Source organism: Gobius niger (assembly GCF_951799975.1).
Source record: "Gobius niger genome assembly, chromosome: 19".
Taxonomy (NCBI): domain Eukaryota; kingdom Metazoa; phylum Chordata; class Actinopteri; order Gobiiformes; family Gobiidae; genus Gobius; species Gobius niger.
Window position 1 is genome coordinate 23,680,443 of NC_136870.1, and position 12,236 is coordinate 23,692,678.

The window sequence follows — 12,236 nt, forward strand, 5'->3', positions numbered from 1 at the left end:
GGATATATGCAAAATATAACAAGTAAAATATATTTAAGTGATCAGAAACTCACTTTACTAAGGGTTACTAACCGCTCACTGACTCTGCCCATCCGTTTTCCAGCCTTGTCCTTCCCAGGGCTGCAGCGGGCCCTAGTCATTGGGCAAGGAAAGCCCTTCTCTTTGGTCCTCATGGCAGGGATGTTATTCTATAGAAATTATTCTATGGACACAGACATTTATATGGTTAGTCTGGTGTTACAAGTGATTTCCCTCAGGTGCTCTGTGGAGTGTGTCAGACTGTTTTTAATGCAGGCTAGCTGATACCACAGAAATGCGCTAGCCTTGCACTAGCCTAGCGCCACGAAACTCTTCAAACATAAGAACTGCATGAATTACAAAAAAAAAACATCTCAAGAAATCAGCAACACTCTGGATAACTAGGAAATGAGGCTTTATGTCAAAAACCCTGAAATATCCCTTTAAGACGTGTGTGTTTAGCAAATGATGGGAGGGAGAAGCCTTGTTGTCCGCCCGCCCCACGAGGGCAGGGCTTCCCGCTTTTTTGTCCTTTTTTTGGAACATGTTCTGTGGGAGGACATGATTGAGCAGCCATCATGGATTTTATCTCAAATGGAGTAATTCATGCAAATGGGGAGGAGTGAGCACAAGTTATCTGTCAGTACACAGTCTGTACAGGCTCCGACGCAGCGCTTTGAAGGAATCTGCTTCAGGAAGAACCACACACCAGCTCTAGGTCCATGTCAGTGTCACTGTTTAATTCTTACAGACGGAGCAACATCACAACTTATTCAACTCCTTGATGGCAAAGGGCACAAAAGAATTCCTGACCACATTTTTCTTTGCACAAGGAAGTCTGTATCTCTGCCGTGATAGTTATAATTGTGCACTGTGAGACTCACTGAATGAAAAGTGTTACAAATCAAATCTTTTGTGCTTACTCATTTGTGTCCTGGCCTCATAGGAAATCAAAAAATGTCCTTATGTCTGTGCTCTGTCCTCTTTTAATCGCAGAAGATTGTAAAATCCTCTTGCATGTCTCCGGTATTAGTCACTAACCGCAAACCAAGTTAAGAGCAGCATGATTCAACACACTGGCATCCATCGTCCACCACATCCAGTCCGGGTTCGTTTCTGCACCACCAGTACTATTACTACTATTATTCTACTACTGCCGCTTATGCTGCTTCTGAGGCTATTGAAATATGATCTTGATGATTGCACCAGAGCTTTGTGATGGCCTATAATGATGTGTTGTGTAACAGAAAAGTGTTGTGACATGCCCTAACTTACTAACTTCCAAAACCAGTTCTTTCCACATGTAGTAATCATAGAATAATAATAAATAATTGCTACTGCAAACAATACCAAGACATAATGAGCATTGACAAGATATTACAAGTCTGTTAAACGAGTGTGGACTAAAAACATTGGCGAGCTTCATGGTTCTTGTTCCTTCAGGAGATTAATTAAAAAGGACAAGGAAACAAAATGCCAAAATGTGTTTATTGTAACCATGGTGAAATTGCCAATCGCCATTAGATTCATGATTCAAGAAAACAAGACACAGTCGCAACAAATGTTGCATATTCTACAAATTCCACAAAGCCACTTTTATCGGCGTCCAGGTCTTTGAACATCTTGTCCATTACTTTGTTGGCCTCTTTGTCCTTAAAGGAAACAAAAAGAACATGGTTTATAATGGTCATTTGAAGACAATCTATTTCATGATGGAAGTGTAGACACTTTATTCTAACATTGTCATTAGGAGAGCGTTCCAGTTTGATAAGTTTAAAGGAAACATATGCAAAATGATCATCAGAATAAGAATAGTATTTATTGCCATTGTTTGAGAACATGGAGTAGTTTTTCAGTGCAGTCACTGTTTAGCTGTTTGGGTTTATACATACAAACAGCAAAGCATCATAGATAAATACGACATCTTTGGAATTGCCCGTAGGCTACATGTTTTAAAGGTATAGCGGAGGATGTTCTATTTCCGGGTGGATCATCAAGACGATTGGTCCTAATTGTCAATCATTCTGGTGATATGCCTACGTAAGGCCGTCGTGCGCGCTCGCCCCTTGTTAATTTCTGCACATGCGCACTTTCAAGCCTATGTGAGTTACGCTGTTAGCCATTCATTGCTGCTCGCAGAACGCACCGAGTCGTTTGAAAATGGCAGAGGGTCGCAAGAGAAAAAGTGTCTTCGAAGTGTATGAGAGAGAAACAAGACCAGAGTGTTTTTGGGAGATTCTTCCTCCTCGGAGGCAGGTAGAGCGTTGCACATATGCATTTTTCAAGTGGAGAGGGCGGTTCTTTCCTAAAATTCGGGAAAATCATCCTGTATACCTTTAAGCATCCAGAGGAGGAAACAAAGAAGAGAAAAAAATAACAACTTTCTCCCATTTCTCCACCAAGTAATGTTAGTTCACAACTTAAGGTCCCGCCTCACAGTAAGAAGGCTTGAGTCCAGGACTGTGTTTCATATTCTCTCCTCGACTGAATGGGCGTCGACTCACCCCAGCCTGGAGTCCCAACTCAGTAGTGAGCAGTGTCGTCAGCTCCTGCTTGTTCAGTTTTCCATCCTCCTTTGCGTACTTCTTAAAAACCTTACGCATAAGGTCCATGGATTTGGCGAGGTCTGACATGGTGATCCCACTGAGAACAGAAAACAAATAAAAATAGAAATCTTTATGTAAAATGCAAAATGCTCGACAAACAAACATAAAGTTTGGAAATTTGAAAGACGTATGTTTCTTTTCTTTTTTTTTGTTAGTTACTTACCGTGTCTGCAGAGCTGCTGTAGTGGCAAAAGTCTGGTTTGAAATGGTGAACTTTGCAGGGAGGGGATGAGCTGGGGTTTTTATATGGGAGTCACACCCTTCACTTCCTCCTTCTGCTCCTCCGTGTGCTCCTCAAATAGTCGTCAAAAATATGCATTAAGGGACAATATTTGCAGCCTTTGTAATGAGAGGGGCGTGTGTCCGCTGTTGTGGATCTGCAGTCGGGTTCCTTAACCTCTTAACTCCCGCCTGAACCGAGAGGATCTTTTTCCTCACGTCATCAGATTTTTTTCCCAGCATTTTTTGGTTGGGTATTCAACTCATTTTTGTAACTTTTTTTTGTCATTTTTTGTCCCATTTTTGTCATTTTTTCGTCAATTTTTTATCACATTTTTTGTCATTTTTTTGTCACATTTTGTCACATTTTTGTCATTTTTTGTCATTTTTTTTCATCTTTTCGTCAATTTTTTTTCAGGCACATCCTTTTTATTCCCCCCTTTATTTATTTCTTACAACAGAAATAATGAAAAGGCTGTTTTACAAATTAAAATCAGGCCGTAAGCATAGAGTTAAGACATTACTTTACAGACGCCCAGCACTTCCGTTCTGCTGTGACGACACAACTGAGCAGGTCAGTCGTTCACCAGGAGAGGGCGGAGCAGCTGCTCAGAAAGCAGGATTTAGGAGGATTACTGAGAGCTGCGTGAATGAAGCCACAAAACATTCTGGGGGTGTTTTTGATAAGGAAATAGCATAACAACATGGCTAAAAGCTCCAAAAAGTCGATTTTGCATGATATAGGACTTTTAAGAAACTTCCCATTCCTGCTGTAGCTCAGGATGTAGTGGATGAGCAAAACATTTCGCCCAAAGCGACATTCAAAAGCCACATATTTATGCGTTTAATATTTTCACCGTATTGTGCTCAAAAATATAATGTATGCGCCTGCCGGGTTTCTTCATTAGGTCATGTAAACAAGGGATTTGACTTTCCCGATTTCTGAGAGTGAAGCTGATGGAGTTCACCGACTTTATCCGGCTCTGTGTTGTGGTCGACTCCTCCCTGCCGCCTTGAAACGGTTGCCGTCAGTTTTGCATAAATCCACATTATGACGCTTCTTTCCATCTTAAATATTCACTGCTTTTACTTCTTTTATGGTAAAAATATAAAACTCTGTCTCCTCTTTACTCCAGAAACAGGAGCTCTTCGGACATGCTGCCGCCATGTTTGTTTACGCTTAGCGACGCATGTGCGAGACAGACGGCATCTCGTCATAGAAGGGGGCGTGGCTTCGCCGGGGGGAGGAAAACATAATCTTTTGAGAAACGCAATTTTCTGTATGAATATGAATATGAATTTATTTATCACATACAAATAAAGTCAAGTGTAAATCGGCGCCCATATGGATATTTTCTCACAGCAGATTGTTCAGTAGAAAAAACGGCAGTCGTAGCTAGCGCTATCTTTAGCTCCATGCTAACATGTAGCATCATGTTAGCATTCTCCGTTATTTATGTATTTAAGGGCTGTTGAACCATTTTGCTCCTCTCCGTGTCTTTGTATCTTTATTTAGTAGAAAACTATGTTCATAATTCAGCGCTTGTTAAAGTTAAAGTGATAAGATTTTAGGCCCGTGCCGACCTGAAGTTCGGGCAGGGTCGGGCCGAGATTACACGCATGACGGTCGGGTTTGGGTTGGGTTAGGCTTTAAAGAGGGGGTATTATGCTTTTTTCACTCACGTAGCACCAGTCTATATCACACTACAATGATGACAAAACCTTCTGTTGGTCTGTAAATGCAGTAAATTAGAATAACTGCCTTGTATAAAATTGCTCTCTCAAAATGGCTGTAGTGAATGTTTTGAAATGGCCTCTGTCTCTTTAACCTCTTAACTCCCACCTGAACCGAGAGGATCTTTTTCCTCACGTCATCAGATTGTTTTTCCCATCATTTTTGTAACTCATTTTTGTAACTTTTTTGTCATTTTTTTGTTATTTTTTGTCAATTTTTTGTCACATTTTTGTAATTGTTTTGTCACATTTTTGTCAATTTTTTTTCTTTTTTTTTGGGGTCAATTTTTTGTCATTTTTTCGACCATTTTTGGTCAATTTCTTGTGACATTTTTGCCACTTTTTCCATAAATTTTTCGTCTCCAGGAGATGGGGGCGTTCCTAGGAGGACTCAGGCAAACCTATCCCTAAAATGGCCGCCATCAGAGTTTTTACAGATTACTCAAAAAAACGTGAATGTGCCAAGGCAACACTTCAGGCATGTTTTTAATGAGGGAATGACATAATAAGATGATGTAAAGCTTGAAAAAGTCAATTTTGCATAATACCCCCCATCCATCCATCCATTTTCTTCCGCTTTATCCGGGGCCGGGTCGCGGGGGCAGCAGTCTCAGCAGAGATGCCCAAACTTCCCGATCCACACACACCTCCTCCAGCTGTTCTGGGGGGACCCCGAGGCGACACCAGGCCAGCTCGGAGACATAGTCCCACCACCGTGTCCTGGGCCTTCCACGAGGCCTTGTCCCACTAGGACATGCCTGGAACACCTCCCGCGGGAGGCGACCAGGAGGCATCCGAAACAGATGCCCGAGCCACCTCAGCTGGCTCCTTTCGACGTGAAGGAGCAGCGACTCTACTCCGAGCTCCTCCCGGGTAACTGAGCTCCTCACCCGATCTCGGAGGGTGCGCCCAGCCACCCTGCGAAGGAAACTCATTTCGGCCGCTTGTATTCGCGATCTTGTCCTTTCGGTCATGACCCAAATCTCATGACCATAGGTGAGGGTGGGAACGTAGATCGATCGGTAAATCGAGAGCTTTGCCCTCCGACTCAGCTCCCTCTTCACCACGACAGACCGATACAGCGACCGCATCACTGCTGACGCCGCACCGATCCGTCTATCGATCTCACGCTCCATCCGTCCCTCACTCGTGAACAAGACCCCGAGATACTTGAACTCCTCCACTTGAGGCAAGGACTCCCCACCGACCTGAAGAGGGGAAACCACCTTTTTCCGGTGGAGAACCATGGCCTCGGATTTGGAGGTGCTGATCCTCATCCCGGCCGCTACACACTCGGCTGCAAACCGCCCCAGAGCGTGCTGAAGGTCCCGGTTCGTTGAAGCCATCAGAACAACATCGTCCGCAAACAGCAGAGATGAGACTCTGAGGCTCCCAAACCGGACACCCTCCGGCCCCTGGCTGCGCCTAGAAATTCTGTCCATAAAAGTAATGAACAGAACCGGTGACAAAGGGCAGCCCTGGCGGAGACCAACACGCACCGGGAACAGGTCTGACTTACTGCCGGCAATGCGAACCAAGCTCCTGCTGCGGTCATACAGGGAACGGACAGCCCTTAGCAGAGGGCCCCGGACCCCATACTCCCGGAGCACCCCCCACAGGGCACCACGAGGGACGCGGTCGAACGCTTTCTCCAGATCCACAAAACACATGTGGACTGGTTGGGCGAACTCCCACGAACCCTCGAGTACCCGATGAAGGGTATAGAGTTGGTCCAGTGTGCCACGACCAGGACGAAAACCGCATTGTTCCTCCTGAATCCGAGGTTCAACCATCGGCCGGATCCTCCTCTCCAGCACCCCGGAATAGACCTTACCGGGGAGGCTAAGGAGGGTGATTCCTCTGTAATTGGAACACACCCTCCGATCCCCCTTTTTAAAGAGAGGGACCACCACCCCGGTCTGCCAATCCAGGGGCACTGTCCCCGACCGCCACGCGATGTTGCAGAGACGTGTCAGCCAAGACAGTCCTACAACATCCAGAGACTTAAGGTACTCAGGGCGAATCTCATCCACCCCCGGAGCCTTGCCACCAAGGAGCTTTCTCACCACCTTGGTGACTTCAGCCCCGGTGATGGGTGAGCCCACCTCCGAGTCCCCAGCCTCTGCTTCCTCATTGGAAGACGTGACGACGGGATTGAGGAGGTCCTCGAAGTACTCCTTCCACCGCCCGACGACATCCCCAGTCGAGGTCAGCAGCTCCCCACCCGCACTGTAAACAGTGTTGGTGAAGCACTGCTTCCCCCTCCTGAGGCGCCGGATGGTTTGCCAGAATCTCTTCGAGGCCGACCGATAGTCTTCCTCCATGGCCTCCCCGAACTCCTCCCAGACCCGAGTTTTAGCCTCCGCGACCGCACGAGCCGCAGCACGCTTGGCCTGCCGGTACCTCTCAGCTGCCTCAGGAGTCCCACAAGCCAACAAGGCCAGGTAGGACTCCTTCTTCAGCTTGACGGCATCCCTTACTTCCGGGCGCCACCACCGGGTTCGGGGATTGCCGCCGCGACAGGCACCAGAGACCTTACGGCCACAACTACGAGCAGCCGCAAGCGAGGTGACGTTCCATGTCCCGAACGCCAGAAGCTGTGCATGCGGACCAGGTCGTCGAGGCACCTGCCTCTGACTGCCACCCAGTCCTCTCCGCACCCGACCCCTACGGATCCCTCTGCGGGTGGTGGGTCCACAGGAGGGCGGGCCCACGTCGTCCCTTCGGGCTGGGCCCGGCCGGGCCCCGTGGGCAGAGACCCGGCCACCAGACGCTCGCGTTCGGGCCCCAACCCCAGGTCTGGCTCCAGGGTGGGGCCCCGGCTGCGCCATGCCGGGCGACGTCACGGTCCTTGAATGTCGTACGTCCATTGGGGTCTTCTGAACTGCTCTTCGTCTGACCCGTCACCTCGGACCTGTTTGCCATGGGAGACCCTACCAGGGGCATAAAGCCCCAGACAACATAGCTCCTCGGATCATTCGGGCACTCAAACAACCCCACCACGTTAAGGTAGCAGTTCAATACCCCCCCTTTAAGATTTTTTTTTCCTTCTTCTTCTTCTTTTTTTACTGTCATTATAATCTTAAATAAAGTACTGGATGCAAAATAGGATTATACCTGTTCCTGCGCGCTCGGGGGGGAGGGAGGTGGTGCGGGAGGCGGGCGCACGTGCAGCTTGTTGTCACGTTGCAAAAGCATGGCCAAGCACCACAGAGAACATGCTATTCACTCTTTCTCTCAGGACAGCGTTTAACTTACACTGGATAAATCAGCAGTTTGGTTCCTGTTTGTGCGTAAAAAGTAGCTTTTGCAAATGCAGCGCGAGTTTTATGAACGAGTCCATATGTCCATTCTGGAAGAGCACAGAAGGGCCAATGGCTCTTTGGCCACCAGTCTACATTTTCTCCTTAACCTCTTAAAACCCCGCCTTAACCGAGCTTTACCCAAATCTAAGAGCTTAAAAGCAAAGCATCAAAATAGCAACGAGTGAGCCAGAAAAGCAACAAAAATGTGACAAAAAAGTGACCAAGACGTGACGAAAACATGACAACAAAGCAACGAAATAAGCAATGAAAAACCGACAAAAAACAACAAAAAGCCACAAAAAAAGTAATGAAAAAAAACAACAAAAACATGCTGCAACAATGTAACAAAAGGGTACAATCACTTTTGTAGGTCTTAGCTTTCAAATGAGGCGTTATGCTGTTGCTCTCCAGTGGAAGAAGCTTATAGATTTGGGTAAAACCGAACTGGAGGAAATGCACTCACACTTAAGATGGGAGGAAAGAGGTTCACATATGTCTTTGTGGAAGTGCTGCATTTACGCTAATTTGGGCCTGGCTGGTCAGAGTCCAGGGCCCTTTTTCAGTCCCAGTCCGTCCCTGGGGTCGGGTCAGGCTTTATGCCGTTGGCTTGGGTCGGGTCGGGCTTGATTTTTTGGGCCCGATCTTAGCTCTAATGACACAGTCAGAGTGAGAAGATGCTAAAGTCTGAACAAAGAAAGCAACTGTACTGAAGGAAGTGAATCTGAGATCATACAATGTGAAAAATGAACATGGACTGGAGTAGAAGCAGCGTGATGTTACTTGACTGAAAGGTGAAAACCCCTAAAGCCAAACCCACATGTCTATTTTTTATGTTCCATTGAAAACACAACAGATACCAAGACATATTGAGCTTTGACAAGATACAGTAAAAAGTCTGTCGAAGGAGCTAAAACACTGGCGAGCTTCATGGATCCCTTATTATTATTTTAACGGTTCATGTTCCTTCAGGAGATTTATGATGAATTAAAAGAGACAAGGAAACAAAATGCCAAAATGTGTTTATTCATTCATTTTCTAAGGCAACAAGACAAAGTGGCAACAAATGATACATATTCTGCAAATTCCACAAAGCCACTTCCATCGCCGTCCAGGTCCTTGAACATCTTGTCAATATTCTCGTTGGTCTCTTTGCACTTAAAGGAAACAAAAACAACTTGGTTTATAGTGGTCATTTGAGGACATTTTATTTCATGATGGACCTGTAGACACTTTATTCTACTGTTGTCATTAGGAGAGTGTTCCAGTTTGATAAGTTTAAAGGGAACATGTGCAAAATGATCATAACGTTGTTCCCCCGTTAAAGACAGTTTTGATTAATCCTCTGGTTTATCCTGTTTGGGTTTCTACACACAGACGGCAATGCGTCATAGATACAGATGCCCGCAGGCTACATGTTTTAAGCAGGCAGAGGAGGAAACAAAGAAGAGACAAAATAACAACTTCCTCCCATTTCTCCACCAAGTTATGTTAAAGTTTTGCTAAATTCATAACTTAAGGTCCCGAAGGCTTCTGCCAGGACTGTGTTTCATATTCTCTCCCCGACTGAATGGGCGTAGACTCACCCCAGCCTGGAGTCCGAACTCGGCTGTGAGCAGTTTCGTCAGCTCCTGCTTGTTCAGTTTTCCATCACCCTTTGCGTACTCGTCAAAAACCTCCTGCAGAAGTCCCATAGCTTTGGGGAGTTTTGCCATTGTGATCCCACTGAGAACAGAAGATAATTATATGTAAACAGCATTCATGTGAAATGCTCAACAAATGAGCATAAAGTTTTGGAGATTTCTTGGATCGCTCCTCCTTCAATGATTTAGTTTTAGCCATATTTACACCTTTTGCAAAAGACCAACTGTCTGAAATGAATACAACATTACCGTGTCTGCAGAGCTGCTGTAGTGGCAAAAGTCTGGTTTGAAATGGTGGACTTTGCAGGGAGGGGATGAGCTGGGGTTTTTATGTGGAAGTCACACCCTTCACTTCCTCCTTCAGCTCCTCTGCTGTGGTCCTCCTTGTGCTCCTCCCTGTGCTCCTCCCGGCGCTCCTCCCTTTGGCAACCAAAAAAAACAAAGCTTCCCCACATGTTGTATTGGAACAATCAGCCAGCTGAGTCATTCACTGAACCTTTTTTCTCTCATTTTGAGTAAATGGAAAAACATTCAAAGGCAAATGGCGCATGCAAGCTTTAGACAAACACAACCCTTGTGTCTTGTTCAGGGAAATCTGTGTATCTGAGGGGAAACAGTATTTGTTGTGATAAGTTTTTGTTGTTCAATCACCATGGAAATTGGCATGGAGGTGTGTTTGTACATGTTTTAATACATATCTGAGTTTCATTCACTGAGAAGTCCTATACATGCCTTTCAGTCATGTGACCTTCATTGTCATTTCGAATAACGAAGTAGAATTATGCAGTACAACATGTAATAATATCTCTACTCAGGATATACATCAGGGGTAGGCAACGTCAGGCCCGGAGGCCAAATCCGGCCCTCCAGCACAGAACCTCTGGCCCTCAAGATGATTTTGCGAAACATTATTACTCAAATCAGAGAGTACTTTTAACATTATTAGATTTAAATGGGAGAAAAAAAGGTAGAAATACTGTTAATACACCCAGTGAGGTCATATATTATGTACAACACTGGCATTAGAAAGAAGTGCATCGTTTTAAGGAAGAAATGACATAAATCTACTCTAAGGTTTGAGTAGATTTGGTCTAGTCTTAGATGAGATAAAACCTCTAGTAGTAGTTATTCTCTTAATTCAGATAATTTTGTGTCATTTCAAGTGAAAAACAATTATTTGCCTGACTTCAAGTGGGTTTTATTGTTGTTCCGTTGGCGCTATAGCATTTGTATCTTGGATTAGTTCAAACCGACTCAAATTCAACATAGAAGAACCTTTATTCAAGCAATTTTAAGTCATTTATCTCAGTGTTTTTCAACCTTTGTTGAGCCAAGGCACATTTTTTTCATTGAGAAAATCACGAGGCACACCACCAGCAGAACATTTTCTCATCAAAGTGAACACTGCATAGTCTCACTAACTACTTGATATGGAAGAGTATAATATGGTTACTTTGCCGATCACTAGACAGCATAGACACTCAAAAACAGTACATTGTTTGTGGATAATAATGCATTTGTTTAAAAAAAAAAAAACAACTGGGTGAGATTGGATAATTTCCCAAGGCACACCAGACAATATCTCACGGCGCACTAGTGTGCCACGGCACGGTGGTTGAAAAACACTGATTTATCTCATTTAAGATGGTCATGTTTCCAGTGTTGTGCTTTACTTTGGGCTAATAATCAGCAGCTTTGGCCCTCGGTTTATTTACAATAAAGAAAATCGGCCTCCGCCAAGAAAACTTGCCTACCCCTGATATACATGAAAGACAATTGATTGACAGTGGCATTTTATTTACTCGTAGTCATTGCTCAAGAAGAAAACAGTTAAAACACGGCCCCAGAGACGCACGTTTATGTGAAGAAACCAGTGAGTCAGTGTTTAAGCCACTCAAAACGCTAGCATGCTACCGGTTAGCATTTGGGGGATTGCCAATGGTCGTATACGGCAAATACTGGCTATATCTAAAGGGTTAATACTATTTCATTATTTATAAAGTTATTACGTCAATGTAAAGAGGACTCTGTCATGAAAAAAAATAATCTTGGGCAATTTTATGGTAGTTTAATGACTGAAACGCGCCGATAAACTCATCCCTGTAAAAAATTGCGACGCTAACAATGTGTCAGGAAAGTTCAGAAAGAGTTTGGACACAAATAACATTTAACTTTTGTAGATTTGTAGATTCCTCTTTCATTGTTTGACAAAAAAAAACAAGAATACAGGTACACTTTGCACTTTTGATAGTTCTGGGCAAATTTCTTTTTCTTTGTGCTGTTTTAATCAATAGGATTTAATGCTCTATTGTTTATTTCAAAGAGGCAGATGAGTAACTTTGCAAACATGGAGCCTCTGTAATGAGAGGGCCGTGTATCCGCTGTTGTGGTTTAAAGAGCCTTAAGCGGCGCACGGTGAGTCTGCTGGAAGAAATGCCGGACAATGGCGGCCATATCAAAAACCGCCACTGGTTGCAGATGAGGCAATGTATGGATTGGTGGTAGGTGTGGCAGGCCTTAACTTACTAGCTTACAAAACCATTTCTTTCCACAAGTAATCATAGAATAATAATACTTCTGAAACCATGACAGCTAATGCAAACAATACCGTGCTGATAGTAGTTATTTTATATACAGCTTCACCACTAGGGGCTGTCTGAGCTAAACCTACTCTCACAGTAGTAGAAGCAGCGTGAGGACATTAGTTGATGTTG

General features: G+C 44.6%; 2 protein-coding genes and 1 long non-coding RNA gene across 3 annotated transcripts in view; 1 reads left to right on the top strand and 2 right to left on the bottom strand.

Annotated features, from left to right (window-relative positions):
• Positions 1 to 12,236, top strand: part of LOC306978588 (testican-2) — a 105,647-nt gene that overhangs the window by 43,371 nt on the left and 50,040 nt on the right. The window lies entirely within an intron of this gene.
• LOC306978656 (ictacalcin-like) lies at positions 1,493 to 2,906 on the bottom strand. Its single transcript, XM_079577312.1, has 3 exons — positions 2,788 to 2,906; positions 2,523 to 2,661; positions 1,493 to 1,670 (listed from the first exon to the last, which is right to left on the bottom strand). The coding sequence occupies exons 2-3, from the start codon at positions 2,649 to 2,651 to the stop codon at positions 1,545 to 1,547; spliced, it is 255 nt and encodes an 84-aa protein (XP_079433438.1). The 5' UTR covers positions 2,652 to 2,661; positions 2,788 to 2,906; the 3' UTR covers positions 1,493 to 1,544.
• On the bottom strand, positions 8,904 to 9,851 carry LOC306978667. The gene is made up of 3 exons (XR_013793903.1): positions 9,772 to 9,851; positions 9,466 to 9,604; positions 8,904 to 9,036 (listed from the first exon to the last, which is right to left on the bottom strand). It is a non-coding gene; the product is annotated as an uncharacterized lncRNA (long non-coding RNA).